The sequence below is a fragment of the Salvia hispanica genome, chromosome 6, assembly GCF_023119035.1.
Source record: "Salvia hispanica cultivar TCC Black 2014 chromosome 6, UniMelb_Shisp_WGS_1.0, whole genome shotgun sequence".
In the NCBI taxonomy this organism is placed as follows: domain Eukaryota; kingdom Viridiplantae; phylum Streptophyta; class Magnoliopsida; order Lamiales; family Lamiaceae; genus Salvia; species Salvia hispanica.
Genome location: NC_062970.1, coordinates 8,193,091 through 8,206,301, shown reverse-complemented (window position 1 = coordinate 8,206,301; position 13,211 = coordinate 8,193,091). Strand labels below are relative to the sequence as shown.

The 13,211-nt window shown below is 35.3% G+C and overlaps 1 protein-coding gene across 1 annotated transcript; it reads right to left on the bottom strand.

The window, feature by feature from the left end:
- Positions 1–204: 204 nt before the first annotated feature.
- On the bottom strand, positions 205–6,124 carry LOC125194614. The gene is given in 11 exon segments (XM_048092863.1): positions 205–618; positions 917–1,018; positions 1,129–1,479; positions 1,559–1,792; positions 1,963–2,313; positions 2,400–2,823; positions 3,006–3,714; positions 3,850–3,952; positions 4,104–4,368; positions 5,617–5,872; positions 5,875–6,124. Coding segments are annotated over 11 exon segments (3,261 nt in total). The 3' UTR covers positions 205–402.
- Positions 6,125–13,211: the final 7,087 nt, after the last annotated feature.

The following is a 13,211-nucleotide window of genomic DNA, read 5'->3' as shown; positions in this document are numbered from 1 at the left end:
TCACACACACATTCAATTTGTATTTGTATTTTTAAATACTATCATGCCAGGTTCTCACGGTCGTTATTAACTTCGGTTGGTCGGAAATTTTGAAAATGAACGCCATAAATCATACTAAAGTCACAACGCAATGTCAAATTTCAGAATATAACTAAAGAATAAACCCTAAAAAACAAGTGCAACCAGAATATTTTATATCTTAAGTACTCAAAATTCAAAATTTCATAGAGAAGTTACATTAATCATAATGTGATTTTGATAAGTATACAACTAATTATGTATGGAATCAAGTTTCAAAAATCCTAGTTCCGTGTAATTCAGCTAAATGTTGTTAGTCCCGCAATATCAAAGAACTACAAAATTCTTGAAATCTAAGCGAACAGATCTCCCACAAAAGAACTATTATTCGTCTGAGCTCTTCGAGCAAGTAGCTGAACTCATTTGCGTAAGCAACGCATCGTAGATTTTCTTTGCTGATGGGCGATCAGCAGGGTTCTTTTCTGTACACTGATGGAAGAGTTTACAGAGAAATCTGAGGGTTTCAGGCTCCGTCTCAAGCTCCTCTATGGATTGAGCCAATGCCTCCAGCTCGTCTGTCATTTTGGGTCGCTCTCCCTCCTGCATAGATAAAGGAGTTTGTTTAATCCCATCCCCTGATGTACTCGAGCAACTAAGCCAAATATCTAGCAGCACTAAGTTCTATTACAGTAAAACTTGAAAGATCAAACTCAAAATCAGAAAATGGTCCAGTTTTGTTAACATATAAAGATAATAATAACACAACAGTGATATCACATTCCAAAGCAATGCCTTCCATTTAGGATGAAAAGCCTTCCAGGCATATTTCTATGTTCTAAATCTCATAGTTAATTGTGAATTGCATATAAGGGGGAGGGGGTGAAATGAAAAGGCATACCTGCAGAAGATTATGAATTTCGGTGTCTGGCACTCCAAAATAAGGGAATTGTAATGTCAATAATTCCAGAAGCAGACAGCCAAACGACCAAATATCCGCTTCCTGTGCAAATAAACACACGTTGTCAAAAACAACACAACAAAAGAATCTGCTGAAACTAGGTGTTGCTCGATAACAAACAAACTCAGTCAACTTCTGACTACTACGCTTACCAATCCATAAATGCTTTGTGTATGCATTGCATCATACACCTCGGGAGCCATCCACCTAGGAGTCCCTACACAAATATTGGGAGGAGGTATCCCCAAGTGTGCGATGCAGCAAGTATGCAGGTAAGAGTTAAGAGGGATTGCCCGATCAAAATCGCATATCTTCACTGTAGGCGTTCCGTCCTGCTGCTTTTTGTCAAGGTCAATCAAAATGTTTTCACTCTTTATGTCACGATGGATGATGTTTTTGTCGTGTATTTCTGTCAATGCAAACGCTACATCTCTTGCAATAGATAGTGCCACGTCTAAAGCAACATACTTCTCGCCATCACTCGAGAGTTTTTCCACATAGCTCTGTCAAGTTGAAACACAATTGCAGATTAGACACCAATAATATACGAAGCAAACAAGTCCGGACAGAACTTTAATTTACCTTTAAGGAGCCTCCTTTTATGTTCTCCATCAATATAGCAGATTGTAATGTACGACCACCGCAGTTTCCATCAGACGCCATAGACCAGCTGGATGATATCTGATGACCATAGATTTCTACAATGCATGAATGCTTTAAGACGCTCAGCATTCGGACTTCCCCTAAACAGGATAGCTCAAAGTTCCGCACTTCATTCGCAGAAGCCCCACCCTCACATATATCAATCGTCCTTACCTGCATATTGGCATGACAAGGCTTTCAAACAGGACACATACACCATGCAAATGTAGTAACAGATGGATGACAAGGCTACTTTAAATGTCAAAATTTAATGACAGCTAACAGAAGTGTTTTCACAAGTTATTTCAAGCACAAGTAGATATAGGAACAAACGTGAACCATACCTTTACTGCAGCCTCCAATGATCCAATATTACAGCACATTAGGGAGGTGTGCGCCAGTTTCTCTATTTCATCACACATAGATAGAGAAGGGAATGGACAGTTAGAATTGAAATCTTGGTCAACCACAGCATTGACCCGACTCAAGGGTATATACCTAAAAAATGCTAACCTGCAAAAATATTCAGGGTCACATTCTTCCCTGATGTCAAGAGGATGGCATGCATCAACTATCATGCGGACCAATGACTCTCCTTTCTTGATAATGACTACATTCCAGGCATGCGGCGAAAAGTCCAAGTAACCCCTCACTAGTTCACAAGGGATTCGAGGCTCCATGCGATCACATAAATACTACAGTGAAGAAACAAATTTCAGGTTGTATGAGTTAAAGCACTGATCCACGATAAGAAAGATAAGCAACTAACTAAAAGGTGTACCTTCATCAGCAAGGCTCTATGCCTGCAAACACCAAACTGCAGACCACCAATAGGAACTATAATGGAACCACGTCCTTCCTTTATTGAGTGAAGAGATTTCTCACAGATATCAAGGGAAACAGATTCTTCTACACTGTCCATCCTTTGCTTGTTGGCTTTATTAGTGTCAAAAATCATCCCAGCTGCACAAGTACACACAAATGGTTTACCATGGTTTGCACCGGAAGCAGATTTACGTGCCCTTTGGACAATAGCGCTTTTATCACTTCCGCCAAAATGATCTGACACAAAAAGAGCAAGCAGTGATGCAGTCTGAAAAGTATCAGATGCTAAATCTCTTTGCTCGTTTATAGTTATATTTCTAAATCGACAAACCCAGGCTTGAGCACGCAAAAGAACGGCATCTAATTCCTCATCCCTTTCCCTGATAAGAAACACAAACAATCAAATTGTGTATGGCATGGCACCAATCAAGTATGTATATTTTATAAGACCATAGGATAATTAAGTCAACAAATTGACCACATGACAGGAGCCTACTTAGTTCAAAATAAAGCACCTTATTCAGTATATCTTGAACAGAATATCACATAAGAAAGCACTTACCGGTCAAGAAGAATCACTTCTCGTGAGTTAACATGAGTACTTTTCTCATAACTTGGCAGTGGCATAAATGGCCGACCTCGCCCAGCATCATAAAAGCCATCAGGTAGACGATCTCCAGCCGCACAAAATGATGTTTTACTGTATTGGCATGACAAATAATAGGGGTCACTGGTTGGTTTTCTGTGTTTGGGGGGCTTGGGATTATCGAGATCGTTATCCGAATGCCTTTTGTACTTCAGTGCACAATTAGATGTTTCAGAAGATGAAACTTCATCATGCACCTCCACAGCATCAGAAACAGAACCCAAAACTGCACTAGACTGAGAGCTGACAGAATCAGTTGCTGAACATGAGCAGCCATCCATAGACCTTCCATCTGTTGTGAGCTTATTCATTCCATTGGATGTTGACTCATGTGTATCCCCTGCAGGAAATATATCTTTCTGATCCATCTCTGCATCCTCAACAGTAGATAAACCTTCTGACGGGGTAGCATCACTATGCTCAACCACTCTGCAAGTGATGCATTTTTCCAAAGTGCATCGGCTTGTAACATCTCCCTTCCACTTCCTGCAGTTATTCAATCGCTCCTGACGAGCTTTTGTTTTCAAATTATATCGGCGTTTCCATCCTTTACTCTTTCGGGCAGATAAACTTCGATGATTAGGAGAGAATCCACTCAAATGAATGGATTGCACTTCAGTAGAGCCTGCATCATGCCAACATAGTGAACATTACTAGGGCTAAAATCACACCAAAACACATGCATGTTGAGTATGTATTTGTGCATGTGTGACAGTGTGTGAGAGAGAATAAGAATGGCCTATTTACAAGGACATATCACCTTCATACACATCCATTGCAGCAGATTCATCTAGATCCCCGTTATTTCCCTCCAAATTGCAACATATCCATGACGGTACCCAACAATCACCAAGTTGATTATGCTTCAACATTTATACCAAATAAACAAACATTAAATCAGGTTTACATGACAAAGTAACATAACAACCAAAAAGGAAATGTATAATGATATATATATATATATGCAAGAGGCCAGTCAAGTTCTATAAGTTGGTATTATCATTGTTTGCATACCTGAAGATTCAGAGATTGAAGATTATGCATTGATTCAAGTTCTAAACACTCTATGGAAGTTAACCGGTTACTTGATAAGTCCAGGCTCTCCAGACTTTGAAGATGGGAAAATCCCAAAGGCAGCTCAACCAATTTATTGTTCGTCACTTTCAAAGACACCAATGAGTTCAACAAAGTAATCTCAACTGGTAAATTCCTCATTTTGTTAAATGAAAGATCCAAGTCCTCTAAATTACTGAGGCAGCCTATTTCTGGAGGTAGATATCTGTAAGAAAAAAAGTTCGTTTCCAATGACCATTAGTTCGGTTAAAAATAATAATTGGAACCATATATATGTATATGTATTTAGAATTACTAAAGAGTAATTCAAAGATAAATAACAGAAAAGTCAAGACAATATATAAGTTTTTTCAAGATCACACAAGAACCTGACAGATACAACTATGTCAGGAAAAAAAAAATTCCATACAAGAAGGAATATCACAGCATATGTCTATACCACATGATTGTGTGCATCAGAATGTCTCAACACACACAAAACAGATTTTGAGGTTCACAGCATTTTCTAATTATTTTTATTAGAAACCTTTACAGTACTGGTTTGTGCAATCTAGAAATTATCATAGAGTACATGAAAATCAAGAAATTTCAGATTTCCCAGATGCATCACACTATGCAGAATATAAAATGTGTGCACCAAAGAATCAAGGATCATCAGAAGAATATCAAGAAGAGGAAGAGAGACGAGGATATAGCCATATAGGTAAATAAGACAAGATTTACCTAAATATAACCAAACAAGGTATCCCTTACACTTTAGATGACTTAGGGCCCGCAAGCTACGACGCTAAAGTAGACTGTATACCCAAAATTTAACTAAAGGAAAACTACAAACAAACTCTTGGAGATGCCGAAAGGAGCTGAAAGCAAGAAATACTACTCTTGATCAATAGCAACTGTATCAACCATCAGGGAGAGTTTCAACCGTCTTATCTCGTTTTTCAGCATCTTTTGAGTAAACAAGCAAGGGACGAGCGCACTAGCGCGAAAGCCGATGCATATTAGCGTTTTCTTGCTCACTGTCTTCTATGAGTTATAAGAAGTACTTCAATACTCAGAATTTGATGTGTCCACATAAAGCTAGCACCAATATGAAGAACAAAAGATGAAGTAGTATTTACTAGGAGTTGAGCATATCTCTAAGAAGGCTTGACATTAATGATTTTTCTATGCGAGTCAGTAATCCCTCAGAGGATATCATTTCCAGCCAATAAAGTGCAGCTAGAGTAGCAGGTCATTCTTCTTCCGATAAACACATAAATATGCACTCTATGTTGAAATATGATAAACACAGACTACTAGCTAACAAAAAGATTCCTCTAACACCTAATATAAATCAAACTAGATATAAAAAGAGAGCGGTAACATATCTCCCCAATTGAGCGATATCATACAAAAACAAAAATACACATGCAACAGATGCAACAGCATAAAGATTAAACATTTTCGCTACCTTATGGAGAAATGACATACGGAGAGCTTCGTCAAGTGCTTAAGCCCGGCAATCTCACGCAAAATGGGGAAAGCAGAAGGCCTTGGGGGCACTCTACTGAGTTCCAGCTCTTTCAAATTCCCCAGTTCACTTAACTCCAACCCACTAACTCCCGGCTCCGTCACCTTCACTTGCAAGCATTGAAGCTCAACCAGATTCCTGAACTCCTCAGGAAACAAGTTCAATTCATTCGCGAAAAACTTGAGAGTTTTAAACCCTTAAACCTCCCAACATCTCTGGGAAGCAAATTCAACTCATTCTTGTACATAAAAAGCTCATTCACTGTGCTTTCGTCGCCACTAACAAGCGGAAAATCGAGAACTTTTCCAGAAACATCAATGACGGAGCTCAAATTGGAAGCTTTTGCGGCGCAATTTTCCACCGACGCCTCCGATTTCCCTGTCCTCGCCGTAATTTCCTGATTCTTGGCGCTGGAAGCCTCGATTTTCTCCAATTCCTTAATCTGCATGGGGGAGAGAGAGAAAACCCTAGAATCTAGAGAGGTGGTCGGTGGGGAGTGGGGAAAATGCAGTAGTGAATTTATATGGGGATGCTTTAACTCAAACTTGCCAATTTATAGTACATATTAATTGTAGTATTTCGAATTTCGAATACAGTATTTAATAGTTTTACTTATATAACATCTTTTAATTAACGCTTAAAATATAATAACATCATTTTATTCTTATATCAGTATTTAATTTTTATAATTTTATTTTTTACTATTTTGGGATAAGATATTATAATTATTTTTAATAAAAGAATATTTACAAATTACAATCATAGTAGTTATATTATATAGTTATAATAAATAAAAAATTAAACATTAATTTGCACATAAAATTGAAGTACGAATACAAAATTATATTCTCTTCCTCCTATAAACATATGTGCATTTGAATTAATGCACGATTAGTAAGTATGAGAGATAAAGAGAAGGATACTTTAAGAAATGTTAACCGATAATGAGATCATATTATTATTAGTATTTAATGAGTTGTAATGATAAACAATAGTGGTGTAAATTGTAAATTAATTGATAAATATGGATAATGGGTCTTGTTAGGAGATATTTTTGGTCGTAATTGAGAAATGATTCTTGATTTAAATTACTAATTCACAAAGTAGCTTGTGTCAGCATTATCACATTATATGTTAATATTTGAGAGTATAATTGTCTTTTAAATTAAATTGTATTTGAATCCGTTTTCTAAAACCTATAAAACTCTAGTTTAGAAAGTCTTAAAATCTTGGGCTCAATTCGAAGATCTTGACGATCAATAAAATAACGTTTATTAAGATGTCCAACCAGTAAAAAGTAACACGTATAATTCGCATATCAATACGAATATCGAATGTCAACTGACTAACAAATAGCAACTTACGATTCACATATCAATACTGAGAATATCGAGATATCAACAACTTCGTGTTAAAATGTCAACAACTAAAAATAACACTTATACATTTCAATAATGAGAATATCGAATGTCGACAATTCGTATTAAAATGTCAACAACTAACAAATAGCACTTATAATGCACATATCCGATACTAGAATATCGAATGTCAACAACTCGCATTAAAATGTCAACAACTAACAAATAACACTTACAATTCACGTATCAATACTGAGAATATCGAATGTCGACAACTTTCGTATTAAAATGTCAATATTGCTAACGAAATAGCAACTTAAAATTCACGTATCAATAACCGAGAATATCCAATGTCAACAACTAAGTATTAAAAATGTCAACAAGTAACAAATAACACTTATAATTCACTTATCAATAGCGAGATTATCGAATGTCAACAACTCGTATTAAAATGTCAACAACTAAAAAATAACACTTATAATTCACATATCAATAACGAGAATATCGAATGTCAACAACTCACGCTTTCTTTACGATAATTCATGTCAACTACATTTTTCATAAAATTTATGTCAACAACAAAGATGTTGAAATCAGCTATATAATTCATGTCAAGAATAAACATTTTCATGTCAACGACCTATATAATTAATGTCAACTGCAACGTTTTACATATAATTAATGTCAACAACAACATTTTACGTATAAATTATGTCAATAACAATGTTTTACATATAATTGACATTGTATATATATAGTTGACATTGTTTTCATACTCAACAACAAATATTTTCATGTCAACAACTTATATAATTTATGTCAATAATAATATTTTAGGCAATATCACAAACACATTATCCACAACTCACAAATTCCAGCAATACAATTGAATTTCCATATATTTCACAAATTAATCGTAATTGTTCTTATATAAACAATTTGTAATCAACGTGAAAATAACAACTATTAATTAGCCATAATTGCATCGAGACTCGCTAAAACAAAGGTATGTTACATTGTAAATAGAATAGAATAGAATAGTAGAATAGAATTTAATACATATATCTATTTTACCTAATTCCGATCCGAGGCGAAGATGAACACCGTTTAATATTTCTCCGGCGGCGAGATTCGATCCACATCGAAACCGCCACCAACCGTCGACTCATTCGACCACATCGCCTCTCCGCAGCTCGCAAAGGAGCTCCGCCGTGGAGCCGGCGATAGGCTTCACCGTAATTCGAATACGCCGGGAGGCGCAATCGACGAAGGAGATGAGATGGCGAGGAGATGTATGTGTGAATGTGATCCTTTTATTTTTGAAGTGATCTCAAGGAGATGGAACGATCTAACCTTTTACGTGCAATTCTTCACATTCTCTCTCCTTTTCCCCTTTTTCAACTTTTGCAGCATCACTTTATGCTAGTTTACCAATTCCATCAATTACACCTTCAATCACCTCTCTCTTTATAGAAATTGATTTAGCCATGGATTCCGGCAATAACGGAGTATGCAATCCTCCACGCGGCGACGATCAAGAATTCGATTCCAGCCTCCTCTTTCCTCACAATTTCACCTCAATCTCGGCGCCTACGCTTTCTCTCTCATCAAACCCCCAATTTCTTCGACGTAATCTCCCGCAGAGTCTCAATCACGCCAAGAACGGCGATCGATCCGGTCGAGGGGGTGAGATCCGATAAACAAGCCTTCTCCGCCTGGGGCTCCGACGCCAAATCCGACTCCACGACGCCGCAGGAAGTAGAGGAACCCTAAGAAGGACGCGAGCGTAGCGGCGGGCGCCGACAACCGTACTCACCACCGATGTGATCGGGCCGGTGGGGGCTGAGATGGAGTGCGGCAGGTCGAGCCTCGGAGTGATTTGGCGGGCGTTGGTGGCGGGAGAAGGCGGAGAGGTTTGGAGATTGGGGAGGGAAGGCGATGGAAGGGAGGAGATTAGCAATTATTATGAAATTATGTTCTACCCTTTTATAATAAATTAATTTTAAAATATTTTTTGTGTGGTGAAATCGACCATCATTTAATAAAAATGAGTGGGCGATATTGCATCTCATTTCCTAATTACCTTAAAAAAACTCAATTGATCAATGAACCTATGGATAATTAGTTGTGGATAACTTTACATAAATGAAAATACCTATATTTTTATAAAGCAGTACAAAATAAAAAGTGCACATATTTTTTTTAGGACAACCGACGAAAGAAGTAAAAAAAAGGAGTGAAGTAAAATAACGAAGTACTAAAGAACATACCAATTTACTGATTAAAAGTGAAAAAAAAAATAGTATTTCATCTATCTCACGGTATTCACACTTTTATTTTTAGTTCTAAATTTTGGTTGAGTAATTGATATTTCGTGTAACGAGAAAAATACCTAATTACCTATAATATCTTCATTAAGTAGCTTAATTTTATTTAAAATAAAATTAGTGCAAATAGTTATGGAACATAACGAAAAAGAAAATTACTACTAATACATGGGACAAATATAATACTTCTAGGTGTGTTCAGTTTCCAAGATAAAATAATATCAAGATACAATCTATAATTAAATTGTGAGATTATTTTAGTATAAGGGTTAGCTATGATAATTATCTCATGATTATTCATCTAGGATTAAGTTGTGAGGTTGAATCTCATAAACCAAATCGACTACAAATTTAATCTCGAATACAATCTTGCAAACCAATACTTAGTGCTTTAACGTGTGTCATTATTTTTTCATACGTGTGAACTGGTATATATAAAGAAAATATCATCATAAGTTTTAATACTTATAATATTTGGTTATTTTAAAAATAAAAGAACCTTTTAAAAGTTGAACTCAACAGCCTTAGTTAGGTCATGCTTTTAACCCAACCTCTTGTATTTTAAAATACTAGTAGTATCACGGCATAGCACGGGACATAAAATTTTTAAAAAGATAAATTATAAAGTAAGTAGATTAAAAAAAGATGATAAAGAAAATATAATGATATCTATAATTAAGAATATGTGTTAATTACAATAAGTAATCAAAACATTATAAATAATTAAAAATATTTTAAAAAATAACAAAAAGAAAATGTATATCTCTCAACCCTATAAATGAAACATTTCATATTCGCAAATGATTTTGTACATTTTTAATTTTTGATGTGAGTGGAGTAAAATAAAATAAAGTAAATGATAAAGAGGAGATGTATGACTAAGAATCAAAGAGTATGACTTAGTTAAAATAAAATATACAAATAAAGGAAAATGCACGACTAAGGATCAAATTGGAAAAAATCATACTACAACTTAAATAAATAAATAGATAAAGTTTTGATCAACAAAACATAGAATATCTAGTTATTTAATTAAAAAACATTTTAGTTAATCCATATTTCTCTCTAATTTTTTAAATTGCCTCTTCTATCCCTCTTTTCTCATATTGCGCTCGAGACGTCAGTGCCGTCGCCGCACACGTCCCCACAATTCCGTGAATTAATTCGGTTCACAAGAAATTCTTTACTTCATTTCCAGCTCAAAACATTATTTATTTCTCCATCCTTTCATCCAAGTTGGCTCAAATACTAATTAAACAACTCAAAATGTTATTTATTTCTTCATCCTTCTATCCAAGCTGGCTCAAATACTAATTAAACTGCTCAAAATGTTATTTATTTCTCCATCCTTTTATCCAAGTGGCTCAAATACTAATTAAAGAACTTGGCCCAAGACAAGAAGAAAAAAAAAAAAAAGGAAAAGAATCAAAGTAAAGGGCAAGGGGATTAAAAGCTCTTCATGCCCCTTTGAAATAATTTAACACCACAATTTAAAAACAGAAAAGAAAAAAAACTTCACACAATTTCCAGTCCGCACCTCCGCTACCCGAAGGATCACCTACCACAATTCCTCCTCCTTTGACTCCACCCCCCCGCCTTGTGTTCTGGTCGCCAGGCGTCGCCGCCGCCGTTGCTCCACCATACTCTCTTGAATATTACCAGAATCTTTCTCTCTCTTTATATATTTTTCAATTGGAAAACCCCAAATTTGAATTCCTTAAAAATCATAGGGCGTTGCGCCATCTCCGCTAAATCCATCAGATGTTCTTTGTCTATTTCTTTGCTCGGCGTCACCTTGCAATCATCTCCTCAATTAGCGGTCCACAGTCTTTTTCCCAAAAAAAAACACAATAATGCATTAGACATTCAATATGACAAAATAAAATTTTAAAAATAGTTGAAAAAATACTAAATTAATTGTAAATTGAAGGTGACGATTAGAGATAGATTAATGATGGGTGTTGCGGGAAAGTGTCCTTCTCCTTTATGATGGAGTTTTGGGAATTGGAAGACAAATTAATTGTAGAAGCATGCAATGATGAATAAAATTTCAATTTTGATCCAAATTGAAGACAAATTAAACTCTCTAGCACAATTCCAATTTTGACTCCAATGAAAGGCAAAACAAATTTATTGAATATAGTTAAATAATTAAAGAAGAATTTAATTTAAAAGATATTTATACAAAAGTCCAATAAATTAGTAGCCCAAAAAAACATAATGATATAGCCTTAGCATCCAATTTACAACTCTATATTATAAAATTTTCTAAATTATAAAACCCAACAAAAAACAAAGTCCAGTATAATGTACATTTGCAATATTTTTCTTAATATTCTCAATTCTTTTTTTTTTTGATAAATAATATTCTCAATTCTAACATCTAGCGTTTAAAACAATTGATTTGAATATAATTCAATAATTTTCCATTTCACAAAATAAATGTTACTAATAATCTCTAATTGTAAAAATTTATACGAAAAGAATTTACTTAAGGACCTAAATGCAATGTCTCGGTTGTAACCCTAAATGTCTCAATGTATAGTTTGAATGTCAGGGTAAAATGTCGCCGCCTCCTCTCACCACTTTTCTCTCACGTGTCTCCCTCCTCGCATTGCATGATCTCTCGTTTCACGGTTTCCCAAATCACGGCAGCTCTCTATCGTCGTCGTTGTGTCCAGTACCGCCGACTGCCTCTCCCTCTTTCTCTCTCAATCAGCGGAATTGCCCCGTGCATCGCTACCACACCGCCACGCCCACGCCCTTCCTCGCGTCCTCCAACGCCTTCTGCGTCGGGTTTCCTTTCACCCTTCTTCATCACGCTAGCGCCCTTCCTACTCGGGAGCAACTAAAAGAGAAATGTACTCATCTCAACCCCCTCTAAATGAAACTGTCGGCCTTGCACGCGGCGAGGCTTGAGCATTGATGTATGAGGTGTTGAGTTCGGCCCTCTTGGCCTCGGTTGTAATTTTTAATTTGCCAAGGCGGTATTTTTAATTTGCCAAGGCGGTTGATTCTTTCTTTTAATTTTTTCTATATTTGTCTTATATTTCCCCTTTTAAATTTAGCCTCCTTCCTCGCTCCTTCCGTTCTGACTCGCCGTAAAAGTGTAGAAGATACAAGTTTTATCTGAAGATAAAAGTTTTAATAAAAATGATAAAGTAAGAAAGAATGAGAAAAAAGTTGCAAAAATAAGAGAGATATATGGGAAAAAAGTAAGTAAAGTATAGGGAGAGGAGAAAAAGTGAGTAAATTATGAAAAAAAACTTTTCATTTTTATAAATGAGACTATTTGTAAACTGTCCAAAAATGATAAATAAAGTTATTTTTAAATGCATTGAAGAGTATGTCCTATCTATTATACTCATTTTCACTAATGATATTTCAACACTTTTATACCTTTAAATATGTGTCTTTTACTATTAATATTCTTTTTATCTGATTAATGCTGACATATTTGTTTTTGGTACAGTAATTAAGGAATAAATATTTAAGGAGTTAAATGAAGTAAGAATAAAGTGATAGAGAAAAAAATAGGAGAATAAATTACTAGATATCAGGTGTGTTGGATTTTGCTAAAAATGAAAATGATTTAGCTATATTAATGTGACTAGAAAAGAATCTGTTCAGCGTTATGAGACGGAGGAATTACTATTTTTGGATGGATAAAATATTAAAACATAATGAAAAATTGGTTGAATATCATTTTAACGGCTAATATCCTATATCAGTCTAAATAAAAAATTTGAAGCAAAAATTAATAATTTGAATGGCTATGATTTGTCAACACAAATAAGAAATGCTTTTATTTCGGGAAAAATGAAAACGTCAAGGAAATGTCATGGGCCCA